Source organism: Notothenia rossii (genome assembly GCF_949606895.1).
Source record: "Notothenia rossii genome assembly, chromosome: 5".
NCBI lineage: Eukaryota > Metazoa > Chordata > Actinopteri > Perciformes > Nototheniidae > Notothenia > Notothenia rossii.
Window position 1 is genome coordinate 36,199,419 of NC_136903.1, and position 27,403 is coordinate 36,226,821.

The 27,403-nt window shown below is 41.9% G+C and overlaps 1 protein-coding gene across 8 annotated transcripts in view; it reads left to right on the forward strand.

The window, feature by feature from the left end:
- Positions 1–27,403, forward strand: part of bcar1 (BCAR1 scaffold protein, Cas family member) — a 137,744-nt gene that overhangs the window by 48,500 nt on the left and 61,841 nt on the right. For 2 of the 8 annotated variants that reach the window (XM_079681505.1, XM_079681506.1), the window contains one exon: positions 4,886–4,933. The exons of 2 other annotated variants lie outside the window; for them this stretch is intronic. In XM_079681505.1, the coding sequence (XP_079537631.1) occupies positions 4,886–4,933 (48 nt within the window). Of the gene's footprint in view, positions 1–4,885; positions 4,934–13,770; positions 13,788–14,076; positions 14,179–25,082; positions 25,444–27,403 lie in introns of those variants that run through there. 4 more of the 8 variants (XM_079681510.1, XM_079681511.1, XM_079681512.1 and 1 more) reach the window with 4 other exon arrangements.

Consider the following 27,403-nt stretch of genomic DNA (forward strand, 5'->3'; position numbering starts at 1 on the left):
GTTAGTGCCTGGAATTAGTTCCGATAACTTTTACCCCCATTCGTAGTGCCTGCTAGAGAGGTGGTACTATGCTGGGGTGAAAAAAGTACCAATTTCTGACTGGCCGAATTGCAAACCACGGCCCGTAAAACTCTGAAATGTTTTGTGAAGCCGCCATTGTATTTGCTGGCATTAGCATTATTAGCATTAGTCCCGCGCACCAACGCAGAGAGAATAACTTATGGCAACACAAAATAAAACGTGGGAGCGGTGGAGATGAGGAGGTGTCGGCGTTCTGGCGATTTACTCGCTTCAGTAGAAGCTGCTGGGAGTCCCAGCAGCTTCTACTGAAGCCAGTCCCCGACTCCGGGGACTTCCGTCCGGGGACTTCGGGTGACAGTATACGCCGTGAAGTGGTTTGCGGCCTGCCAGTAAACCCAAAGCAGAAGAAGAAGAAGTGATGTCAGCGGCTTCATTTGCATAATCTTCCTTCAGGGAAGTACTCCGGTGTGAACGCGATCTGTACTCAGTTCTCAGTGCTGGCACTAAGTGCTGGGCACTAATTACGGCAAAGTACTTTGCTGTGAAGGCACCCATTGGCCCATGATGCTTATGGCCCTGGAAGATTCACATTTATGTATTTTTTCTTACAAATATTTGCATTCATATAAAGATTTGTGTTGTTGGATTCAAAATAGTTTTAGCTTTCAAAAGAATAAACACATCCAGATATGTCCAACTTATTTCTGTGCAGTCTTTTCTTGTTCTGGATCAATGTTATTATTATTAATATTATGTAACAGCCTAAACACCTCAGGCAGGTTGTGTCGGCGCCCTGATGGTGAAAATCCATCTGTAATCCAGGTAAATCTCTTGTAATCTACACATTACGTGGATTAAAGAGCAACGTGCTCCTGCAGGGACTAAAGGTCACTGAAGCAACTCCGTGCTTCAACTCTCATCAGTCATTGTTACAATCAGCACGAAGCTAACAGGCTCCCAGAGTGAGGACCTGGAAGTACTGCAGTGTTCGTATTTGGATACTTTCCTTAGTACACTGAGAAAACTGAAACATTGACTTTAAATAAAAGTATTATGTCAACTAATTCCATTTTACTGTATTAGGTTAGAGATGCGAGCAATAATATTAAGTTTTATACAAAAACATAAGGTTCAACCTAATATTATTGCTTTCAGCTACCCCAATACAGTTATGTGAAATGTGTTGTACAAAATACATTTAATTAAGGTCAACGTTTCAGTTTTTTCAGAGTAAATTGCCATGTCATGCACTGTGAACCCTAATGCATTGCGTGAATTTCGACCGTACAGTGTTGCAGAAATTACATTCGCCAATGTTAGCTATCTAGCTTACCGGAACAGCCACAATTGCAGCCGTTAGCGTACCTTTTGCTAGTAGCCAAGATGGCGTCTAGCGTTACACCCTCATCTTCTGACCGTTATGAGAGCACCATCAAGGTTTTCATGGTGTAGTGGCCAAATCCTATGAGTCCGTCTTATAACTCCTAATTCTTAAATGTTACTTTATTGACCACATGGAGAGCTTGAGGCTGGGAAGCAGTGTGTCAGACTCACAGTTTAGGTGAAAGTCCACTGGTCGTTTTGATTTATTTATTTTGATCTTGAAAAAGTATTTCCAAAAAACAAAAATAATATCAACATGGAGCTTTAACTGTGGCAGCAGATTCTATAAAACGGTTTGCTGAGGCTGCGGTCGATCAATCAATCAATCAATCAATCAATCAATCGATCAATCAATGTTTATTTATATAGCCCAATATCACAAATGTTACATTTGTCTCAGTGGACTTCACAGTTTGTACAGAATATCAGTATGACAATACGACACCCTCTGTTAGCGCTGCTAACTGGCTGCTCTCTCTCCTCCCCGTACCTCCAACTTTAGCCCCACCCTCACCACCTGAGCTAGGCGCACCTCTTGCTGCAATAGAAAAATGCTATAATAAAACGTACACATAGATCAAACAAAACTAAATGAAATGCGCCTCCTATACATAGTGTATTTTTCCATACTTAACATTGGCACGCATTCATGCAGCAAATATAAGTACATAAGTACGCATTTTGAGACGCAGCATGAGCCTGAGATAAAATTGTCTGAGTGTTGTCTGAGAGATATGTCTATTCCAGCAGCAGACAGGCAGACCGAGGGTTCTGCTGCTCTATTTTAGGGTTCAATGCTAATTAGCCTACTCCACTTGCGATGCCTAAAAGGACAGCAGAGCCTCTGGAGAACTTTGAGGAACGGATCTGTCCTCTCTGCAATGTGAGGATGAGAATGGCTCTGTTTATTTACAGCAGTACACTTTCATACAGCATATAGGCATGATGCTGGCCTGGTGTCACAGAGAGCAGGTTAGAGATAAAGGGATTCCTGCAACAGGGACTTGTTGTTTGGGTGAACGGAAAGTACATTTAATCATATGGATGACGAGATGTAGCAACACATTTGATTGAATGCTAAGAAGCTTACATATCCTGACGAATCAAGATTATTCAAAAACTATATATCCCCAGCTTTTTGATGTAAATATGGTGCTATGTGCTCTCCATTATGCCCTTAAACTCCACCTTTTTGGGGGGTCTTTTCAAAGCCAGTTCAAGAAAGTATTTGGGAAAGATATACCTCTAAATCCATATCATTTTGTTCTGGGATTAGACTTTAATTTTGAACGCAGACACAGGCACATTCTCAGAATAGCTTTGTATGCTGCATGCCTCACAATCATTGAACAAAATGGTTGGATAAAGACCCCCCTGATACTAAAGAAAAAGTCAACTTGTCCCATTTTGCCATTGGAGAGATGATCATATCTACTAAGAGGATATGTTGATCAGTTTTTTGTGGACTGGTCCCGAATATCACTATACATGAAAGAGGGATGATGATGCTTTATATAACTATAGGCTTTACAAATATCACAGAATAAGGACTCACAATACCTTTTTTCACAGTGACTAGTTTTGTTCTTTGGCTTTTTGGTATTTGTTGACTTTAGGTCCTTAGCTTGTATCATCTTATGAATGTCTTAATGTTGAGAACTGGGCTTTATGGGTTCAAATCAGTTTTTTGAGAAGACTGTCCAGTAGGATTGCGACACATATTCCAAATGCAATATGATTTACGATTTTGGAAAGAATGACTTTTTTTAATCATAATGCTTACCATTATTGAAAAATATTTTAAATCAGTACCACACCAAAATATTTTGTTCAGTTTGACGAATACCAATTTTAGGTTTGTGCAATTGCGATCAATTGGTGTAGTTCCTGTTCTGATTTCGATACAATTCTGATTATTTATGCAGCCCTAGTGTCTACCATCAAAGCCTTAAACATTAATAATAAAGTTATTTCAAAAACATTGGTCACACGTTTATAATATTCAGAACCAGAACCCTTCCTTTAATCGTCCCACATACTGTAGGGGGAAATGTACATTGTTACAGCAAAAGTGAAGATATAGACAAAAAATAAAACAATATTAGATAAAGGGCATGCACATTATATTTAAAATAAAAAATGGTTATTCCAATTTAAGAGGAAACATTCGTAATAAGTTGGCATCATATAATCAGTAGTACCCTCATGCTCTGCCTCTGCCTGTTCTCTATGGAGTGAGCTGTGTGGCACAGCCCTGCGGAAGTGACAGCCTTGTAGTGGCGGACTGCTCCAAATTGCCACGGTTGTGACGCAGTCAGAGTGACACAGGCAATCAGGGGAGGTTACCATAGAAACAGAAGCCCCTAGCTGCTTTCCCTACTCTAAGGCTCTGCTTCCTACCTTGCAGCGAGCAAAGAGAACATCTCCCATCATGAAGGCATCTTATCTGTGCAAATGAAGATATCTCAGTGTCTTCAATAGAGTCACAGGCTGCATGCTTAGCAGCCATCATGAGATATTTAACAGTTTTTATGTTATGTGTAAACCCCCACGTGAATAATTTGTCCTTGACCCGTCCTCCTGTCACAGTGGGAGGATTCTGGAAGTATTTATTGCTGGTGTAAAAGCTTATTAGGCATTTGTGTCTTAAATGTAATTAAATAAAATATGGGCCAAGTGAAAGACAGTCTCAGCAGTGTTAATAAAGGAGAGAAATCTCCCCCATCATGCCAAATTAATAAATGTGAAGTGTGTGTGTGTGTGTGTGTGTGTGTGTGTGTGTGTGTGTGTGTGTGTGTGTGTGTGTGTGTGTGTGTGTGTGTGTGTGTGTGTGTGTGTGTGTGTGTGTGTGTGTGTGTGTGTGTGTGTGTGTGTGTGTGTGTGTGTGTGTGTGTGTGTGTGTGTGTGTGTGTGTGTGTGTGTGTGTGTGTGTGTTTTTAGCTCCCTTATGGTAGTGCACTGTACCAGCTGTGTTTCTGGGCATGCAGGTGCAAGTATGTGTGTGTTTCAACTCATCCTATGTATGGTGTTAAGCTCTGTCTACACTGCAAGTGTGTGTGTGTGTGTGTGTGTGTGTGTGTGTGTGTGTGTGTGTGTGTGTGTGTGTGTGTGTGTGTGTGTGTGTGTGTGTGTGTGTGTGTGTGTGTGTGTGTGTGTGTGTGTGTGTGTGTGTGTGTGTGTGTGTGTGTGTGTGTCCTTTTATATGTGTTATCAGCAAATCTAGATCATTGCAGACTGATTCACTGGCCCTTCAGGCTCGGTTGCCATAGTAACCTCCCTATGTGTGTGTGTGGAAGGTAGGGCCAGATTTAAAATGATAAATTATGTGAGGGTACGGCTCATTTAAAGTCTGTTAAACACACCTCAGCTGATGCACTGTTGTAAAGAAATCACAATGAATATATATTTTTAAACCTTTACAAATTCATGTTTCCATGCTCACCTGTGTGCTGTGTATTCTGCTGTCCCTCCTGTCCTGCAGGTGTTGTGTAGAATGTTTGGCTGCCTGCAGGGGGCGCCACAGGTGAAGGTAGGTGTGACAGCATGGAGTGAAGTAGTAACAGCTTGCAACCTCTGATGTGTGGACATGAAACACAAGCTGACCTGATTGATATTTGAACTCCTACAGAGCTCAGTGACTCTCATCATGTCTTTGGAGACAGGTGATGATATGTTGTGCCTTACATTAGACCCTCCAGAAAAACGTGATTCTGCGTTCGCAGAATTTACCGCATAATCAGCAAAATGGCGCAGATTTGTAAAAGGCCGCATATTTATCAAAAGGCTGCATAATCCCCGCATTTTTCCACACAAAGTTGAGAAGAAAAAAAAGTTAACTCGTCTTGACGTGAAGTAGTGATGACGTCACGTCATCAGCTCGCGCATCACAGAAGGTAAACAACACCGTAGAGTGAACGTGTGGAACTCGCACGAGAGAGAAAACACCAAGATGAAAAAATCTGATCCATCTCATTTACCGATGAACATTTCTGCTAAAGACCGAGCAAAGCAGTACCCCGATGTCTTTCACGAAAGTGGGGGGAAACTATTCTGCACCCCGTGCAACTGTGTGTTGGAGCATAAGAGAAAGTCGACGGTGACGACCCACTTTGATTCATTCAAACATTAGAAAATGCTTTCTGCTGCTGCGGACAAGAAAGCCAAACAACTCACGTTCACCGAGGCATCAACCTCCAAAACCCTTTCAAGGGCTACAAGAAACGAAGTGAGTAGCCTACAAGATTGAAGCTGGTCAGATAACGAACGAGTAAATGAAAACAGAATGAGGCGCAGAAGTGTGTTTGTGTGTGTGTGTGTGTGTGTGTGGGTGGCTGTGTGTATGTGTGTGTGTGTGTGTGTGTGTGTGTGTGTGTGTGTGTGTGTGTGTGTGTGTGTGTGTGTGTGTGTGTGTGTGTGTGTGTGTGTGTGTGTGTGTGTGTGTGTGTGTGTGTGTGTGTGTGTGTGAGAGAGAGAGAGAGAGTGTGATTAAAATAGCCCAATTGCTTTTGCAATAAATAAACATTGAATGTGTTTAATTGAATAGGAAAGGGGTTTAACGTTAGTGGCAGGTTGTGTGTGAGAGAGAATAAATAAGACAGACCAATATTTAAAAAAAATCTATTATTTTTCGCAACTTTCCGCATATTTCGCAACTTCCCGCAATTTCACCGCATAAAATCACATAAAAACCCTGCATGTTTAATCGCATAATCAAGGATTTTTGCCCGCGTTTTTCTGGAGGGTCCATTATATTAACATGTGTATGTCTTAATGAAGAAGACCGTACCTAAAATACATTACTCTCAAATAATTTATGCCAGATTATAGGTATTAGCTCGTTTCCATCAATCAACAGACACTTAAAACAATACATTATCTCTAGCACACTAACAATGATACAGACCCATTAGAATGCAGATCCACATACATTTCAGAACATTTATCAGTAAAGCCATAATATTGCATATGTCACTTGCACTATTATGGACATATGCAAGTGACATATGTCCATAACATATATATGGACATATTTATATATATATATATATATATATATATTTATATATATATATATTATGTATATATATGTACATAATACAAAGTATTGAGCTACCTATTGTTTACATGTTCAAATGCTATAACTGAATGTTAGGCTTCAGTAGTTTAAAACATCATACAGATGTACATTTAACAGAGTATAAAACCCAGTCCAGGGGCCGCTCTATAGCTCACTTGATTTAGATGTCAAGAAGACATTTAGGTCTAACTGTGGCAGGAGTTAGGAGGTAACCAAAACACTTTGCTTAGCCTGTGGGGAGGTTTGATACGACCAGCCATCGCACCAGTAGTATGCAAAAAATAGAGCATAATATATACAGTACAAGAAGAAATCACAAAAGTACTCAAGATGCATAAAATATAGTGATATGTGTGTGTAGTGTACATTTTATTATTCAAAAGTGGCACACATCATCACAATGCGTTGTGTGTGGCTTTGCTTTCAAACATTGGTTGATCCAACGTCCTGTTGATGGTGGGTTTGTAACATGGATCTAAAATGAGAACGGCATACAGCGTTTGAGGCCCGTTCATTTCTATGAAAGTTGCTCGGTGGCGCATGAAGCCAACATGGCCTGACTCAAAAACAAGAGGACCCGGATCATCTAGGAATCTGGGCCCAAAGAGCAGGCGCAGATGTGTTTTTGTTAAGCCCCGCCTCCAAGATTCTCAGTCGGGTCTGGCTCAGTCAAATGAATAGAGAAGGAAAATAACTCAGCTTTTCACAATTTTTAGGACTTATTGATTTAAATAAGGGCTATAAAGTGTTTCTCGTGGGTGGTTGATTTAACTAAAAAAAAACAATATCAGCTGATTTACAATGTCTCTTTTCAATTCAATGACAAAAAGTGTTTTGGTGCCTAATGACGCCACGGACGTTGTAGTACAACTGTTTTGCACTTTGAAAATGTACTTCAACGGCTGCCTTACTTCCTGGGGGCTTGCTTGAAAACAGAACACCAGACGCATTAGGGTTTCACCCAATCAGATTTTAAAAATATGATGTCATATGAAAAAAAGAAGACTTCTCCTTGTAAAAGTACAGAAGCAGTGTGCTGAATGTTGTGGCTGCTGGAGAGCCTGCCCTCCACATACAGTGTGTGTCAGAGAGGTGCAGGCTGTGCGTGTGCTCTGCCTCACTGTCAAAGGGCTGACTGTCTGACACAGTAGAACAAAGTGTTGCCTCCGGCAGGCTGATTCTCCACTGTCAGTCCGTGACAAGGTTTCACTATAATCACAAGGGGGTGCTGGGGTTTGACATGTTATTCAATTAATCATATTCTAACTCTTCAGTACTTTACAGTTTGGGATTTGCTGCAATTTATGTGAGTCCTAAAAGCGTATTGAAGTTTGATACAGAGCCCAGAGCTTTAGCTCCAGTTAAATGGTGCTGTATCAGAGAGGACGACTGACTGTGAGTTCAGTGTGTCTGTCTCTTCAATAGGTGTACAGCATGCTTCGTCTTCTTTCTGCTGCGCTGACAGGGTGCCATTCATGCCACGGTTTTATGATAATGGCCCAGACAGCTGTGGATGGTTGTTACTGTGCAGTGAATAGGCTGCATTCACACAGTGCAGTTCCATATTGAAAGAGATTATAGCTGATAAAAAGACTGTTGACCTCCAGGATGGAGGCATGAGAGACACGACTGCATCAGCCTTTTGTACAAAAAGCTAAAAAGAATTGTGTATGTGCATGTGTGTGTGTGTGTGTTTGTGTGTGCGCATGTGTGCAACCATCAGTCACATCTTTTTTTTTGCTGACCCCTGACCTCTTTGTATCCGACATTACACACAGAGAGACTGTTTGTCCGTAGTGTATCCGACCCCCTACTTGTAGCAGGAAGTCGGTCTGAACAAATTCTCTCATCTTTATTAAAAAACATCCAGTACTAGAAGAGTCGAGGGTTGTTGAAAGTAAGATGACAATTTGCATTTTTAAACATAACCATGTTGGTTCCCTAAACTATCCCAATAAAGGGGTGTTGTTGAAAATCACACAACAGCAATCTCAAATGTTGTTCTTCCAATGTGGTGCAGGCTATCGCGGATTTGGGGTTAGGGTTAGGATTGTGCCTGGTCCCATACTCCTGTTCGCCTGTGTTGGCGATTATGCATTGCCTGATGTGAGGCTCGGGTTAAGCCTCTTACACACCAAACTGACACCAAGGAACACCGTCGGGACGCGTCGCCTCACGTCTCCTGCGTCTTGGCCATGTTTCGCACCGGAACACACCGCAAAGACTTCAGCCGACGGCCAAGTTCCAAGTACGAACTTTGCATGCGTGAGTGGCAATAACTCTCCTTACCAGCAGGCGACGGTAGTGTGTATTCATTCAAAAGAGGCAACAACCGGTAGACAGACTGCATGATACACCGAGAGAAGAAGAACAGACTGCTGCGTGATATAAACAAACAACAAATAGCGTGTGCGTTCCATTTTCACTCTACAGCGAGAAGCTCATGGGGCTTGAGTTAAATGAAATCTCAGATTTGCCTTCTTAATAGTTTGTTTGGATCCCTCACTTCCGTTTCGCTTCTCATACACTGATTCGCTAGCTGAACAGCCAATCAGAGTGATTTCTTTGGCCGACAGCCTACTGATGTCGAATCGACGGCGGAAGGTGTCGGCATGGCTGAAAAGACACAACGGTGCAGTACACACCAATCTGAGTTGGGCGACACAACGCTCATCGACAGCCAGACATCTATCGACATCTATCGACGCCGAAAATCGGCTTGGTGTGTAAGGAGCCTTAGGGTTAGGTCAAGTATAATGTTAAATCTTGTCTTAATGCATCCTGTGAATATGTGGCAGGTGTTTGCTTTCTAAGTTTGTCATTCATAGCGATATTCACGGGATCTCTTTTGGTAGCAGACTATTAACGTTCCCAATGTCCCACAGTGCAAGCAGTGGCTGGTCAAGGTCTATAGGACACAGGAAAAGCCCCTTGCCTAAAGGCCCTGACACACCAGGTCGGAATCGGCCGTTTTCGTTTGTCAGACGACGAGGCGTGCCCTGTCGCCCAAACTCAATTTGGTGTGTCCCGCACCGTCGGCCGTGACACGCCTTATCTGGCCTTTCATGGCCGTGTGTCGGCCACAGGCAGTCGGACAAATACATCACTCTTATTGGCTGTTCAGCTAGCGAATCACTGCATGAGAAGCGAAACGGCTGCTTGAGAATGTCTTCCACAACACTCCAATGGCTGATAGCTCCAGTACCGCACAAAACATGTTTTCGATGGACGAGAGTGAAAATGGAACGCACACGCTATTTGTTGTTTGTTTATATCACGTAGTCTGCTCTTCTTCTCTGTCTTCCGGTTGTTGCCTCTTTTGAATGACGAATACACACTACCGCCGCCTGCTGGTAAGGAGAGTTATTGCCACTCACGCATGCGCAGTTCGTACGTGTTCGGCTGAAGTTTTTGCGGTGTGTTCCGGTGCGACACATGGCCAAGACGCAGGAGAACACGGCGACGCAACAGTCGGCGTCCGCGTCAGCGAGTTCTCTGGTGACTGCTTGGTATGTCAGGGCCTTAACTCCAACCATACAGAGACAGCCACAGCTATGTGCAATACAATCCTTTTGTATCCCTTTTTTGACAGAGCTCAAAGCCCGATATTAAGAATAAATATAAACTGTAGTAGTGGTTGAAATCAAATGCAATCTGATGTTGATATACAGCAGTGACCACCAACTGGCGGCCCGCGGGCCACATCCGGCCCGCCAGACATTCTCATCCGGCCCACATGACGGGGTTGACTGTGGCGTTGGTGGAGTGGTTAGTGCGTTCACCCCCCACCCATTTTTTTTTTACAACGTCTCGTGAGTAAGGTGCAGTACCGGAGTCCAACAGAGAGGCAGTGGCTGCGGGACAGTAGACTGCGTACTGCGAAACCTTCCCTGCCTTGAAGAAGAAGTGATCCTTCGTTGTGAAGAGTCTGCTTTGTGCGCTCCACAGCAGTAGCCCCGCTGCGACAGAGTCCAACAGAGAGGCAGGAGCTGCTGGACAGTAGCCTAGAAGCAGGGTTAGGTTGTAACGGAATACATGTAACAGCGTTACGTAATCAGAATACAAAAATCAAGTAGGCTAACTGTATTCACAGGGTTGCCAACTTTGGGTATCTGGCTGGAGTGAGATTTTGATATCATGGGTTTAATTACACATATGCGCACAAAATGACTGCTATCGTGTCAGCAGCGGGACCTTATCATATATATAGGATATATATACAATATATACAAATACACAATATTGGACACAGACTATAAAGGGCACCCAGTTTCATTCACTAATGAAAGTCAAACACATGTTTGTTTCCACTGTTTTATTGTTGTTGTCGCGATAAGCAATTAATTGACTTATCGTACGATAAATAAAAATGAACTCGATAAATTGCCATTTACATGAGGATATATATAGGAACTAGCAGTTTGAAAGGATGTACTTGAATTATTATTATATATTACCATTATGTCAGTGGTCTAAAATGGTCATACAACGGTGCCGACAATATTATCGTTTATCGCAATAATTTCCAACAAAATTAATTATCGTGAGAGGCCTATACATGAAACCCACACACACAAACAAATCTCCAGACTTACTCCAAACTGCCAAATATATTAATTAACACACTCTCACTCTCATATACTCTTTGACTCTATTTTGGCCTAGTAGAACAATAAGCAGCAGACTTTAACTTTTTTATCATTTCTACTGGAGCTTAGATCTGCGCATGCGCAATACGGGTCGGCAGTTGCTCCAGAGTATTTTTGTTGGGTAATCTATGGTAGGGCTAACCCATACAGTGGTGGGGCTCAAATCAGTATTCGCAATGTAATCACATACACGCGCCCCTTGACAGTGAAACGCCACGCGTGAGGTTTAGATTATTTCCCTGTCTCAATCCAAATTTAACTGTATGAAATAAAAAGGCACATTTGTCTTATAGTGACTAAAAAGGGTGACCTGGAGCAAATCCTGAAATTTCTCCACAGGTGAAAGAGTTGACATGCTGAAAAACCAACCCCTGCAGGGGGGTCTGGGGAGATTTTTTGAAATACTAACATAAAATACACATTCTGGTACTCTCTTAAGAAGAAAATAAATAAATCTATTACTACACGAACACGTAATGTTGTATCGATGTATATATTAGAGATGTACTACAGCAAAAGTATTCTCCATCGGGACCTCCTGCAACAACACCACGCCCATACTTGTCAACCCTCCCGATTTTCGCGGGAGACTCCCAATTTCATTGCCCTCTCCCGGTTTCCTCCCGGGGTCATATTTCTCCCGCATTTCTCCCGATTTCTGACAAAATCTGATTTACACCTATGATTTACACACGACTGTTTCCACTCTGACTTTAATACAGCTACACCATTGTTTGGTTTCCATGGTAACACGTCTCTTTAGTAGTCAAAGTCTGAGAGGGTGAGGCAGATATTCACAGAAAATAGAACAAGAATCGACAACTACTCTACTCTCTGCTCACTCTTTTCCTGTAAAATACAGATCCAGCCCACACATATGTTCCATCAAGGACGGTGCTACAGGCCGCAAGGCAGTGCACTTACAACTACAATAAGCATGTTAATGTTAATCTAACAGCTCCGGCGATCCACTAGCACCCCCCGCCCCCAATTTTGCATTTTGAAATGCTCCCGATTTCTGAGGTCTAAAGGTTGTCAAGTATGACCACGCCGTTATCTTGATTCTGATTGGCCAGAAGACATTATCAAAGATGTTCTATTCAGAAGACGATCACTACGTGGCAAAAGCTTTCAAAACCGTTTCTAGTTTTCGTTTTCGGTATTCTTGTTTTGGCTTGAGAATAGTTTGGGCAGCGTGAGAGCGTGAGATTGAGAGTGAAAGCGTGTCACACGCCAGATTTTTGGCAACCCTGACTTAGTATTCAGCTGGCGTTACATTTGAAAAACGAGTAATCTGATTATAGTTACTTTCGTAAACCTGAAGTGAATACATTTTGGAATACTTATTGGAATTATTGGTGGAAAAGTTTCCGTACAAAATGTAATATTCATTACCGGCAGAACTGTGTGCACACTGCACAGCGGCAGCGCAGCAGCATGTCTGTGTCAGCGAGAGAGAGGCCGTTTCTCAATCGCGAGGATACTGGCTTGGTAGTCGCATACTTCCAAGTCACTTCCTTCAGAAACGAAGCAAGTATACTTCCAAGCCACGGCTTCGGAAAACAAAGAAGAATGGAACAGGCTAACAAGTGTGCCACTCTCTCTAACGGTTTCAACATAAACTGTACCGAAAATAAATACCTCACAATGTCTATCAAGTTATAAACTTGCTTTACTTTCACGGAACACATTTTTGGTGATAACAAATGCAACAAAGTAACATATTTACCAACACATGTTCTACGCCACTACATACTCATTTAAATATGTGCTGCGCTGCGTCGGTTCAGCCATTCTCCGCAAGGGTTTTTGTAATTGGTCCGTGCACAAAGCATTGTGGGGATTTGAAGGACGCAAGGCCGCACGCAGATGAGAGAGAGAGATCTCTTTTAAAATATATTGAAAGTTAGAAACGTAGATGGTTAGATAAAATGTGCAAGATAACGTTTATGTAGCATTTATTTATTGTCGAAATGATGACATTTCATAACGGGATAAAATCAAAGTGAATGGCCTGCTGCTGCTGAATGCATGGGGCAAGTGACTGGAAAAAGTTTTAAAAGTTATTACATAGTTTCAGATAATAAGTAATAATGATAATTCATTTTATTTAGGGGCGCCTTTCAAAGCACGCAAGGACACCTTACAATTCATAAGATATTCCAAGGAAAGGTTTTAAGACAGTACAAAGAATGCAGTCCGGGTGATGTTTTTTATGTGGGGTGCAGATGAGAGGGAGCTGTCCAGAATGACACCAAGATGTTGTGTTTGAGTTCTTGATAAGCCATTAAAACAGTAAAATAAGTGTCTCTTGTGCAGCAAAACATACCCATCTGTTATGGAAAAAGAAAGTATTCCAAAAGTAATCTGAATACGTTCAAAATTCTGGGCTATATAAAAATCGCTGGCCCGCGATAGTGTCTATTGGATGCATTTTGGCCCTTGGACAAATGTAGTTGGTGATCCCTGGCATACAGTGTGGTGTTGTCTCAAAGTGTTTGTTCTCACCACTGGTTCAGTATGTGTCTGTTTTGGGGCGATGGAAGAAATCATTATGACTCCAGCAGGAGAACATCCTCTCTTCTGTCGTGCTGCCAGCCAGGGATCCCTGTTGTAGTCACGATGCTGTTCTGCTAATGTCCTTTCAAATGAATCAGGTTTGGATCTAGTTATTTTCTACATCTGATCTGAGTTAAAAATTGTGTTAAGTGCTCCAAAATGTAGACTACTAAATGTCATTATGTCAAACATGAGTCAACCTTTAGCTCAGTGGTGGTGATGCGCAGCCATGCTAGCATGATGTAGTTGGTTAATTGCCTGGTTCATAGGTTCACTTTTTCCTTTTGGCAACTAAATGTACACTTTAAACTTCATGAAAACGTGCAAGTATCATAAACGTGTGTCTGCCACAAATCTTGTTTTCTGAAATATTTCAAAATCCAACAGAAGCATTGCAACCATTGCTTTTGTCAACCCTGGTGAAGCTGACTCCCTCGTCAGCCTACACAAAGTCGTGACTGCACCACTCTGTAAAGACCTCATTTTAAGGTAAGAAGAGACAGCAATTCTCAGTTTCAGGTGATGTTACTCTTATTAAACATAGTCTGTACTCATAGTCCCTGTCTGCTGTTACATCCCCCTTAAGGTACCGGTTAATCATTTTTAGAATCCCATTTCACACCCACTGCTATATGACATCTTATAGCAACTCACAGAGAGGATCCAATAATATGTAAACCCAACCAGATTCAGAGCATGACCATGATTAATTCTCATCTGCGAGAATTGTGTGTGTGTGTGTGTGTGTGTGTGTGTGTGTGTGTGTGTGTGTGTGTGTGTGTGTGTGTGTGTGTGTGTGTGTGTGTGTGTGTGTGTGTGTGTGTGTGTGTGTGTGTGTGTGTGTGTGTGTGTGTGTGTGTGTGTGTGTGTGTGTGTGTGTGTGTGTGTGTGTGTGTGTGTGTGTGTGTGTGTGTTCAGTTGTGTGTGACTCTTTTGAGCCCTAAATGCTGCTTGTGTTGAATCAAATATAGCCTACCCTAATGTTTGGCCTCAAGTATTCAACAAATGTTACAGTCATTAGACTTTTTGTGAAAAAAGTGCAAAGTTCTGCCTGCAAGTGGGGATTAAGAAACCTTATATACCTTCAAAATGTTGACAGAAAATTCTACTTTTTAGTATTCCTTGGTTGGAAATGTAATTAAGATGAGTCAAAGGCTTGTACCAGCCCAAGTTTTAAAAAGTCATTAGCCTGTACAGTTCATGTTCATCACAAAATGAGACATGCAGCGTTTTCACCCGATAGCCGCCATTTGTATTCTGTGCTCAAGGCTGAGAGAGATCACTTGCTGTAATAATAGGCGAGCTAACTGATGAAACCACATTCGCATGCACACACACACACACACTCTCCAAGCTCATTAATTAGTGTGTGTCAGCCGCTAGACAGGGGTTAATGTACAGTAGTTATTAACCATGCAAATGCTCATCCACACACACACTGTCATTCATCTGATTCTACTTGTATTTAAGATGGGAGTTTAATCTAGTCAAGGATGAAGGGCTGTGATGTAGAAAAAAAAGACTTTTTTTTTTGTTGCCCCTTTCAGCAACGCTTAAGAATAGGAATTAAATCTCGACAAATAAAAATGTATATCATCTGAAATATTGGAATAATTAACCTTTGAGAATGACTTAGCTAAAGGACACTATGGATGCGTTTTGACCAGGAAATCTATTAAATAAATACGGGAACATTAAGGAAAACAAAATGTCAAAATTATACTAAATGCGAATCATAGTGCAGTATTGTAAAAATACATTATTCATTATTAATATATGGCATATTAGATGTACCTGTAGGGGTTTACCAGGACAACTACAGTGTCAGCTGCCAGCAGAGGTTGAAGTGTTATTGATAACTGCAGGGACCGATAAAAAGGGGACAATAAAAACCCTGAAACACATTTTTAAAGTCTTTAGACACCAAATACTTTATTCCTGGAACAAGTTATTAATACCTTATTTTTTAAAATAAATATAAGTATCAAGGGTCATAATGTCCAGTAAAAATATGTTCCTCTATTAAAAATAGGCTATGGTCTGCCATTTATTAGCTCTCTAAGTTATGTGCTGAACCAGCCAACTGAACTGTTATTGGTCTTTTAGACCCAGAGATGATCAGTGGGGACCAGTCGACCTCCACCACAGTCGCTCTGATGCCACATGCACACACAACAAGATGTAGTCACTGTAATTATGGATGCCTACAATTTTCAACGACCTGCAAAGTCCTCATCAGGGATTTCAGTAATTATGTTATGGTTATAATGTAAGACGAGCGAGCGAGTCACTCAGTTCAAAGAAGACGGTGTGACCCAGGTCTTATAAGAAGTTAACTTGTGTCTTTTGTTTGTTTAAAACAAAAGAAGTAGCTAATTTCAATAAAATATATGTGAACTCTAGACTACAGTCCTTGATGATGTGCTGGACCCACACTTATGCCAAGTCAATTAATGAACACTGGAATGTATTTGATAGGCTAACACAGGGGCATTCTACTGAGTTGCAATGAGAGTTTAAGTGCCAGGTTTCGCTTTTTTGGCGACTTGCCTTTGGTTTGCTGGAGAACTCTTGTATAAGGTTTACTGCACCACTGCAGTGCTCTCATTGAAATGCATGGGGGGTGCATTTGTTAATGCAATGTTGGTCTCAAAATAGTCTTAGTCAGCATCATTTTGTGTCTTTGTGTCTTCCTGGTATTCAAAGACCTTCCAGGCCTGTAGAGATTCAATCAGATTACTACAGAAAACCATCAATACATTGGTTTCTTAGTTGCATTTTAACATGTTACATGGCTTACAGTAGCTAATCTATTAATCTTTTGTCTGTTTTATGTGTAACTCATAATTCTCAACGTCGCTTTTCCACCAATACAATGAAACACAATGTTACCAAAGGTGCTTCTTTGTTGCGAGACAACACAAAGATTTGAGCCAGACACACATCAAAGCTGATTGTTTGTCCATTTTCCATCATAATCTTTCGGTACAGGTATAGACGTCCTAAATCTGAACTGAGAGTGAAGACAGAAACTTCTTCAATGAGACCATTACCATATTCAGATTCACATTGACCTATATCGCTTATCCTCAATGACTGCTTTCTGTTCTTCTATGACTGTGTGTGTGTGGTAGGCATTTATTTTCGCTCTCATTTGTAGGTCAGTGTGACAGAGGCTGTTGTTGTCCAGTGCGTTGCTCAGAGAGGGCAGAGCCCTGGTCAGGCAGGGTGAAGTGCGTGTGTAGGTGTGAGGAATGTTCTGCTTGGCATCCGACACACAGTGACTTCTGTTCCTCAAATATTAGGGAGGACCATAGGGTCACTGCCATATTTGGACATCCTACATTTGATACAGGCAAAACTACTTTTTTTTTATCTTAGCCATTTGTAAATTAGTGTTCATTCATATAACCAAAACATTTTTTTTAAATAAAGGTGAGCCTTCTACTCAAGGACAGTGGCTGTTGACTGCTGGGACCTAGAGTATAATCCAGTGATGCAAATTAGTCGCTTTTCGGCACCTCCCGCTTTTTTAACGCTGCTTTGGGTGACTTGTGTAATTCGTGGAGAACCGAAGAGTTTTCGTTTGGGGGGGGGGGGGGGGGGGGGTGGGTCCGTCCGTTAGTCCGTCCGACTGACGGACAACTTCTCACTTCAAAAAATAAGAAGAAATCTAGATCGCAAAATAATTAAACAAGCGAGTGCCTGTTTTTCCTGGCCAAGGACAGGTTCCTTGAACACAACACGAGCGGAACGTGTCTTCACTTGGTTATGTCTCGTCTGAAAGGAGTGTATAGACTAGAGTGCTTACGGAGAGCACCGGAACGCCGCTCCAGCTCTTCAAATATTGCAGTACCCATAAGGAGCCGTACACATGCTGCAGTGCTTGCGTGGCTGTATCTTTAGTTGTAAGCACAGTGGCGATCTGTTGTTATTAGCATCTGGTTAGCTAGCTACGCTAACGAATTTAAAGAGCTTTTCTACAACCAGGTGGAAGATAGCTCTCTCCTGAGAGGCTCAAATAACCTCAGCTCAGTGAGGTTAAGGCACACCTTGATATGATCATTATAATTATTAATGAGACATTAGAGACTAAATGAAAAACAGGTATAAAATATGATATGACAGTAACAAAAAAGTTGTTAAGTGATTTGTAAAATATCCAAAAAGAAAAATCTGCTCACAGTTCTGTTTCAAATAGGTGTTGAGAGATGTATCCATAGATCTCCTCATGTTGCTCTGAAAGTGTATCAGATTGATGCTTTTAACTTCAATATTTAAAAAAAATAATCTTCCCGGGGGAGTATGCCCCCGAACCCCCCTAGAGGAGGTTAGGTCCCCCCCACTTAAATCATGTTCACATGGATACTAAATACATTTGCACACATCTTGTGTCCATATCTTTCTGTTTTGGTGGTCATGCCACACCGTGCGCATGCATGCATGCGCGAGTCATGGTAAGATATCTGGATTAAAAGGTTGCTTTTTCTTTGCACAGCATGAAAGAAAGGCAAAAGGAATTGGCTGTGATTTAATTTTTTTTAAGCAGAGGTTGAGTTCAATCATTTGTACGGCCCTCGGAGGATGTTGTAAAAATTGAAAGGAAAAAGTTTCCCCACCCCTGCTGTAAATAATAATAAAAACCCTTGATTTATAACTTAACATCTCTGTCTCCTATTGATCTGAGTATATTATAAAGAACAGCCAGTTAATTGAAGCATTATAGCACAGGCCTTTGTCAGATGGTATATTACGCAGTTTTTTTCCTGCTTCGAAATAGTTCTCTCTTTTTTCACCATACCTGTGTTTGCATCACTGATAATCATAGTGTGTTGTGTTGAAGCACCCCATTGTTTTAATCCTGAGTCATTACCGTCTGAGAACACTGCTGGCAATTTTCTGTAATTTTCTTCTTGTCCACAAACCAGAGGTAAATGCATTCTCTATTGTGTGTATCGACGCCTGACATCTTCTTCCTCAGTGGCATAGAGCTTCATTGTTGTTCTAAAAAACCCAGAGACGCAGTTTGGCATGTCTACATTTCCTGTTACACCAAGGTGGACCTTCATCATATCATTAAACATTCTTGTCAGAATTAGCATGCTCTCAGACAGATTTGTCAACTAGTTACACTCCATTTCCGTCTTCAGTCTGACATTTCCTTCATTTTAACCAATTAGCTTTCGTGTAGGGCAGAGGTCTTCAACAGGGGGTCCGCGACCCCCAGGGGGTCCGCGGAGGTACTGCAGGGGGGTAGCGAAATCTTTGGTTGATTAGACCATTTTTTATATTTCTTAATTATTATTTTTTTCCAATTTTTTTTTTCCCACAAATTGAAATGTCTTTAAATGCATACATGAATCCAACATATTGTAGCGAACGGAGAAATGGAGGCAGAAGACATTATCTTTCAGTCAGCAATGCACGCATTCAGCTACACACAGTAGCTATCTCAAGCTAGGCGCCGGTTCACTCACAGCAGGAGACTACCCCAGACCTGTCCCACCAGGCCTCCTGTACACAAAGGGGAGGACCCACCCCTATCGCTGCTGTGCCAATCACGAGGCCGCATGACACACGCTGGCTCTGTCAGGTTCCCCGTGATTGGCCGAGAGCCTATTCAGTCCCCAGTAGTTTACTAAGGACCCAGACACAAGGAAGCACGCTGCAATATTATTGAGAAGACCATACCTTTATATATATATAAAAATTGATCGTTTTGTAACTCCACCAAAAAAATCCACAAGCACAAGAGAGATACCATCCACCTCAGAAACCACCAGTGAACATGCAAGTGGCGAGGTGGAACCTGCTGCTGATGTAGCAGCTAATAAGGGTAAGCGCAAACGAGAGAAGACCCGAAAATATGCAGATAATTATCTGAAGATTGGTTTTACCTTTAAGGAGACAGATTGCATTGAATTTCCAATGTGTGTCATTTGCTCTACTGTTCTTTCAAATGAATCTGTGAAGCCATCAAAGCTGCAGCGTCACTTGGAGACAACACACAGCCACTTAAAAGACAAACCTGTTGAATTACTTCCAAGCTAGCCTCAAATCCCTCCAAGGTCAACAGATATTGATCAGAAAATCAGCCAAAGTTGGTGAGCTAGCTTTGAAATGCTCTTATCAAATTGCTCTTCGGATTGCTCAGAAGAAACAGCCATACACACTTGCAGAGGATTTAATATTGCCTTCAGCAACCGATATGTGTAAAACAATGTATGGGAATGATATTGACATTAACAAACTGAAAACATTTCCAGTGTCGGACACAACCATAGCTCGCCGTATAGACGAGATGGCATCTGATGTGAGGGTGCAACTGATAGAGAAGCTGAGGTTGGCAGATGCATTTGCATTACAATTAGACGAGTCAACAGATGTGTCTAAGGACGCCCAGCTTCTGGCGTTTGTGCGCTTTGTCGATGATAAGGAAATGCAGGAGGAATTTTTGTTTTGTAAGTGCCTCCCTAAACGCAGTGATTGATATTTTTTTCAGAGAAAATTACATTCCGTGGACAAAATGTATTGCGCTGTGCACTGACGGTGCAAGAGCCATGGCTGGTTCAAAAAGTGGACTAATCGCGCTTGTAAGGGATGTGTCTCCGCAAGTGATTTGGACGCACTGCATGCTACACAGGGAGTCACTTGTTGCCAAAGATATGAGCGCTGAATTGGCAGATGTCATGGACTCGGTAGTGAAAGTAGTCAATATAGTCAAGAAGAGCGCATTGCAAACGCGTCTCTTCTCTAATCTCTGTGCTGCTGAGGGAGAAGAACACACTGCGCTACTGTACCATTCCGAGGTTCGATGGCTTTCACGTGGAACAGTGTTGTCACATGTGTTGGAATTGCGCAAGTCTATTCGGGAGTTTTTACTTCTCCAAAAGCGCACAGAGCTGGCTGCACTTTTCAGTGACAATGTTTGGGTCACCAAACTTGCCTATATTGCTGATGTTTTCGCTGAGCTGAACAAACTGAACAGTTCAATGCAAGGCCCCAATACACATGCCATTCATCTGTATGACAAAATGGAAGGCTTTCTGAAAAAAATCTAAAGATGGAGGGAGCGCATCGGGGAGGAAATGTTTTCCATGTTTCCATCAGTGGATGAGCTGGGAGATTCTGCTGTGCTCTCGCCCCCCGTAACACGCACAATTCTTGCACATTTGGAGGCGCTTGAGGGACAATTTGGGCACTACTTTTCTGCTGACTCCTGGCGCAGGGACAAGACATGGATACTGTTTCCATTCACAGACAACGCAGCAGACGGCACACGCCTGATAGTGACAGAGGAGGATCAGCTAATCGAACTATCCACAGACAGTACGTTCAGACACATATATGGCACAAAACCACTCACCCAGTTCTGGATCTCTTACCAGACAGACTTTCCGCAATTGGCAGGAAAAGCTATGATGAGCCTTTTGCCCATTGCAACGACCTATCTTTGCGAAAGTAGATTTTCCTCACTCGCTTACTTGAAATACAAATACAGGTCAAGGCTGCAGCCTGAGGCTGATAGGACCCCCTGCCTGACAACCTCCATCCGTCCAAGGTTAGATAAGCTGTGTGCTACTCATCAGGGCTAGACATCTCACTCATGTGGGAGTACGTGTGCCATCCACAGATGGTTTGAGGATTCACTGTCCCTTCTACATGTATGTTTAAAGTTAAAATCTGTGAATTATTTTAATAGCTCAGTGTTGTGTGCAAGATGTATGTTTATAAATGGCAGTGGCATGGTCACCCTGTACCTTGCACTTGTTTGAAGTTAAAACTTGAATCTGTGAATTATTTTAATAGCTCTGTGTTGTGTTCAAGATGTATGTTTATAAATGGTAGTGGCACGGCCACCCTGTACCTTGCACATGTTTAAAATAAAAACATGAATATATTAACCTGTGTATTATTTGAATAGCTTAGTATTGAATGTACAATAACAGAGTAGCTATGTTTATACACGGCACTAGGCCCCATCTAATATAAAACACAATTGTATGCCATACATATAGTAGGGGGGTCCCTGCTCCAGCTCTCCATCAGTTTGGGTGTCCCTGGCCTGAAAAATGTTGAAGAACCCTGGTGTAGGGGATTGCAATATTAGAAACCAATGTACCTTCCTGAATCGAACAACATTCAAGATCAACACTAATGCAAAAGCCATGCCACTTAATGGTTTTGCCTGGTCTTTAAAAGTGGCCTTGCCTGAGTCTAGACCTTTAAATTCACCGACTGGACCGAGATTACTGGAGATGTTTGATTGTTCTGGCAAAGAGTGGAGCGGAATAGAGTGAAAATAAACTGTGATGTCGGGACATGATGCCCTCTACGACGCACAGCTTGAACAGGGTTAGTCACGCCTTGTGTCGCTGATGGGCTTCATTGCTTTTCAACCGAGAAATCGTTCTTTCATGCCAGACGGATCATTTCAGCCAATTACAAATTCAAAGGTCGGACCTAGGCAATATCAGAAGTCTTACCGAATTTGAACCTTCTGCAAAACTTCACGACAATCTAAAGATCAGAGATGAGAATGTGAACTATTCACACTATTTCTGATGCTCATTGTGACACTACCTGTGAAGTTGTGCTGATCACCTTAGGCATAGAAATCAGCAGGCCGACCAAAAAGTATTGGAGAGTAAAATGTGGCCATGTGCTGGAAAATGTCCAGTTAGTCCTGGTGCCGACCGGTTACGTGTTAACTTGGTATAACGCAAGGTTACACCAAGTTAAAACGGTTGCTAGACCCAAACAAAAATAAGAGCTTGCTTGTCTTTTTTTTGTACAGGACTTAGGACGCATTGGTAGGGACGGTAATGGAGTTGACTGGCGTTGAGCCATAGTATCGACGTCCTGAATCAAGATATTGTTTGTATTTAGTTTTTTTGGCAAAGTCACTGTGCCTTTCCTTTTGATCTGCAAAAGGGACTGCTCAGGAAAATGTATGAAATATAACATTCTTTTATTGTGTTAATGTGCAATGTGTGACAATAAGCACTGTACAGAATAACCCCAGAGCCATTTAAAAATCCATATGTACTCTAAAGCCACTTGCAGTATACTGTATCTCCCCTTTACATCTCTCAGAGTCTCTCAGAGTATACAGCCTGTTTTTTCCCCCATTTTATTCCATTTTCACTTTTTCCTCTGTTGCCTTACTTATTTCCACTTTTCTGGTTGAATATTAATAATACCAGCAGCACTGCAGATTTGTTATTGATGGTGCATATAGCGCTCATGGGGTTTGGCGGTTGCGTAGTGACAGAATATACTGAAGTGTTTTCCTCAGTATATAATTCTATCAGAACTAAATAATCTCTAATTTGGTTAAAATCTGCCTTTGTGTGCAGTTTTTGTAAATACTCTATTCACTCTGAAACACTGCCGAAAAAACCAGACCAAATATCCTCTTCTTGTGTTTTTTCATGGTGCTGGGAAACACTGACTGTGGATCAAAGGGAAAGATCTGTTTTGATTTAATCTATATTTGACATAGCTTCAGGGCCCAGTTAGTGGTTCAAACTGAAAATAAAAAAGCAGCACATTCAGAAACCTCCTGTTGAAAACCCCTCAATTGCCCTGTGGACGACCCTCAGAAAGTAAGGACCTAACCTTTGATAGTGTGTCTGTGTGAGGGTTGGGGGTCAGAGATAGGAGCTTAGCAAGTTTCTTGGTGTCACAATGTCATGAAAACATACCTCTTCTCCCAAGCCTTCAACTTACCCTACCCCCCAACCCACTGACTTCACTCACACCCCACGCTGTATCTCTTATTCACCCCACGCTGCATCTCTTATTCATACATTCATCAACTTTTTCTTTCCTCTTTTCCATTATGTTGTCTTTTGCTCGTTGTCCTATGCTTGCTCCCCCCCTGTGTTGTCCTCTGCCTGTTCATGTAATGTTCATGTTCAATTTTCTTGTCCAATATGTTGTCTTCTGCCTGTTCACCCCCTTTCTGTACTTTTAATTTTTTTTTTGTAAGCGACTTTGGGTTATTGAAAAGCGCTATATAAATAAAAGTTATTATTATTATTATTATTATTATGAGCTCCAGTCTCATGATGCAGCAGTCCAACTTGTTCTCACTGAGCCAAATATGTCCTTGGTTAATTATGTAAAGACTCAGGTATGAAGACTCCTTAATGGCGCTCTCATTGTACCATGACCAAAACTGAATTATTGAGTCCAATCAAATTACAGTATATCACCAGTTACATTACATTACATGTCACTTGTTAGATGCTTTTATCCAAAGCGACTTACATACTCAATACTGTGGGCAATCCCCACAGGAGCAATTTGGGGTGAAGTGTCTCAGGGACACAACGATATGCTGACTGCAGAGGGGTTTGAACCTGTGCTCCCCTGATCCCAACACCAACGCACTAGTCCATTGCGCCACACGCGTACCATTATTCATTTTTTTCATGAACTCATGACTTTGTGAGAAAGATATTAATGGACATATTTAAAAAAAAATAGATATATGGAGACACAAACTAACCTTTCGGCAAATCTGTATTACCATAGTGGTTTCCAGCAAAGTTATAAGTCAACTTTTTGCAACATTCCATTTTTACTTAATTTGAAGCGTCAATATCTTGTAATAATTTTTTCTGACCTTTATTCCAAACGGCTGATTGAACATTTTCAGAGGAATACCATTGTAAAAACTGCTCTCTTTAAACTCAAGGTAACATTTAATGTATAATTCACTTCAGATTCAGATATAGGTAGCCTATAATAGAATCATTATTTCTCATATGTGTTGAGTTGTTTGCTCGACTGTTGAATTGTTTACATTTTTGCACTGTAATTTAAGAAGTTGCTATAACAGTTAATAAGTATACATTTATAAGTGCTATTAAACATTGGTAACATTCTGAGGTGTTATTGTCATATGCACAATAGCTACAGCATAGTTTCCCAATTCCCAGACTCCTCCATCAATGCAACATACAATAAACATTAAGACATCAGCAATAAATATAAATAGTGCTAATAGAAACAGAAATAAAATAGTGCAAGAGAATGGCAGAAGAGAGACAAGAGGGACTATCGGAAGCTATCTGACCAGTTTTTGTTCTGCAGCAGCCCTGGGTTGGTTAGGGTTAGGATTAGTGACCCTTTAAGGCAGTTTTTACGGAGGACCAGCCTTTTGAGGGTAGAGACAGTTAGCTGTTACTGTTTGCTCATGGGCAGCACTGTCCATCCCTTACAGCCAGGGGGAGAGAGAGAGAAGGGGGGAGAAGGGATGGGACAGTGAGAGGGCAGAGCTGATTAACATGAGAAGAGCTCCTCTGGCCAATGGCCTGACTGGATCGAGGGAATGTCAGGATCCTGCAGGAAGTGACGTGTCGGGTTACACACTCCTCCCTCTTTTCCTCAGGCAAGAGAGAGAGGGAGATCAAGGGAGAGAGAAGGGGCGAGCGGGGTGGAAGTAAATGGGCCAAGCAGCAGTCTCATTCTTGCTGTATGAGATCACAGAGCAGCAGAATGTGTCGGGGTCTGCTCCACTGCTGAAAACAAGACTGAACAAGGCAGAAGGAGACACACACAGGAGGGAGGACTCAGGGAAAGGAAAGGAGGGCGGAGCAGGAGACCTGGAGGACTTTTTGGGATCTGTTGGGATCTACTCTGTGCTGAGGATCGAGTTGGCAAAGTGTCTCACAGGGGCTGAGCTACAGCCCTGCCCCGTTAGCACCGCCGCCTCACTGCAGCAGGGACAAAATGAACTATCTGGTGAGTGTGTGTGACAGAAGCTGAATTCCTGGGAGAGAAAAAGTCCTGTGCCTTGTGTTGGTGTTTGTCTGGTCCTTCAGCCCCCTGTGGCTCAGTATATGTGTGTTTTAGCAGGACCTGCTATGTCCCAGCTGTGCAGGGACTGGGGTAGGAGGGGGGGCCGGAGTATGAAGAAAAGAAAAATGTGAAGAAGGGGGAGGAGAGGGAAACAAGTTAACATTTTTTCTGCGGATTCCTACCTTTTGTTGGCTCTCAGCCGGGAGTACGTGTGTGTGTGTGTGTGTGTGTGTGTGTGTGTGTGTGTGTGTGTGTGTGTGTGTGTGTGTGTGTGTGTGTGTGTGTGTGTGTGTGTGTGTGTGTGTGTGTGTGTGTGTGTGTGTGTGTGTTTGTTTATTTATTTGTGGTAATGGGGTCTGAAGTCAGGACACACTCTGACTTTTGCTGTCCATTAAAGGAATGTGCAGACAAAAGATAAAAGTTCACAAACAATCATCCTGTTTCTAGTGCTTATCTCTTATCATCTTGTTTTTTGTGGAAATAGTTTGAGTACGTAAGTTAAACACTTTTATGCAAGGCATTTGAAGATATTTAAATTCCTATGTCATTAGATACAAGCAATAAAACATTCAAAATCAGTTCTGAGAAGAGTGTCTGGGGCATATCTAGGTTGCATACAGTAGAAGCTGAATTTAGGAAAGGTTTGTGACTCAAGTCCCTTCATCCCCTTAAGAGCTTTCCTTTCTGAATCTTAAAGACACAACACACTTGTTTTCTTTTAAACTTTCTTTCTATCAGAGTCGGAAAACAAAGCACGGGGGCCGTCGTCTGGTTGATGGCAGAAAGAAAGAAAGAAAGAAAGAAAGAAAGGAGAGAGAGAGAGAGAGAGCCGTGGTCTGTCTTTCTGCTGACTCAGAGGAAAGTGGGGAGAAATGAAGTTTTTATGGCTAGAGGACGGGGGCTGGAAGAGGGAAACATGCTTCAGTAAAACAAGAGCAGAGAGAGGAAGAAGAGAGCAGGACGAGGTGATATGTGCGAGTATTGAATATGACATTGATTTAGTGAAGCAGAATGAGACTGGAGGAATGCAGGAAGAGAATAACGGTTTAATGAGGAGGGAGTTAAAAGTCCTTGGAGTAGAGATCGAAAGAAAAAAGAAAAGTCCTTCCCTGCTATTGTTTAAAAGCTCCTGCGTCAGTGTTGGCTCACTGCTCATGTCATACCACTGTGTGTGTGTGTGTGTGTGTGTGTGTGTGTGTGTGTGTGTGTGTGTGTGTGTGTGTGTGTGTGTGTGTGTGTGTGTGTGTGTGTGTGTGTGTGTGTGTGTGTGTGTGTGTGTGTGTGTGTGTGTGTGTGTGTGTGTGTGTGTGTGTGTGTGTGTGTGTGTGTGTGTGTGTGTGTGTGTGTGTGTGTGTGTGTGTGTGTGTGTGTGTTTGGGGTAACTACACAGTCAGGAATGTGTCAGACAGTGAAATACTGTGGAGCAGAGCACTGTGTGTGAAACGAGTAATTACACGCCAGTAATGAGTGTGTAATTAATATAAAATAAGACTCAGTGTTGTTCAGAGCTTTCCCATTGACTGCACAGCGCTGCCATGTTCTGTCGGCTTATTCTCACTCTTTATTCAGACGTAATGTTATCTTTGAATTTAGGAGGGAAATAATTGGCTTAAATGTAAACCCAATAAAGCTGGTAATTAGTATAGTTTTATTTGAAGCCTCTGAAATCAACTCTGAAATGAAAAGGAGCAGATAAAAAATATGACTTATTTTGTGTTTTGGTAAAGAAAAGGTGTTACCTGGCGTTGAGAACATTTGAACATTTCAGGACCTTAACAGCTAAAGTATTCTCACATCAACAGTTAAGTTCTGCTTTAATGGACTAGATTAACATTTTTACGTCAAATAACTTCTACCATAACTATCAGATAAGGATTTGTAGAAATATCAAAATATCATTCTA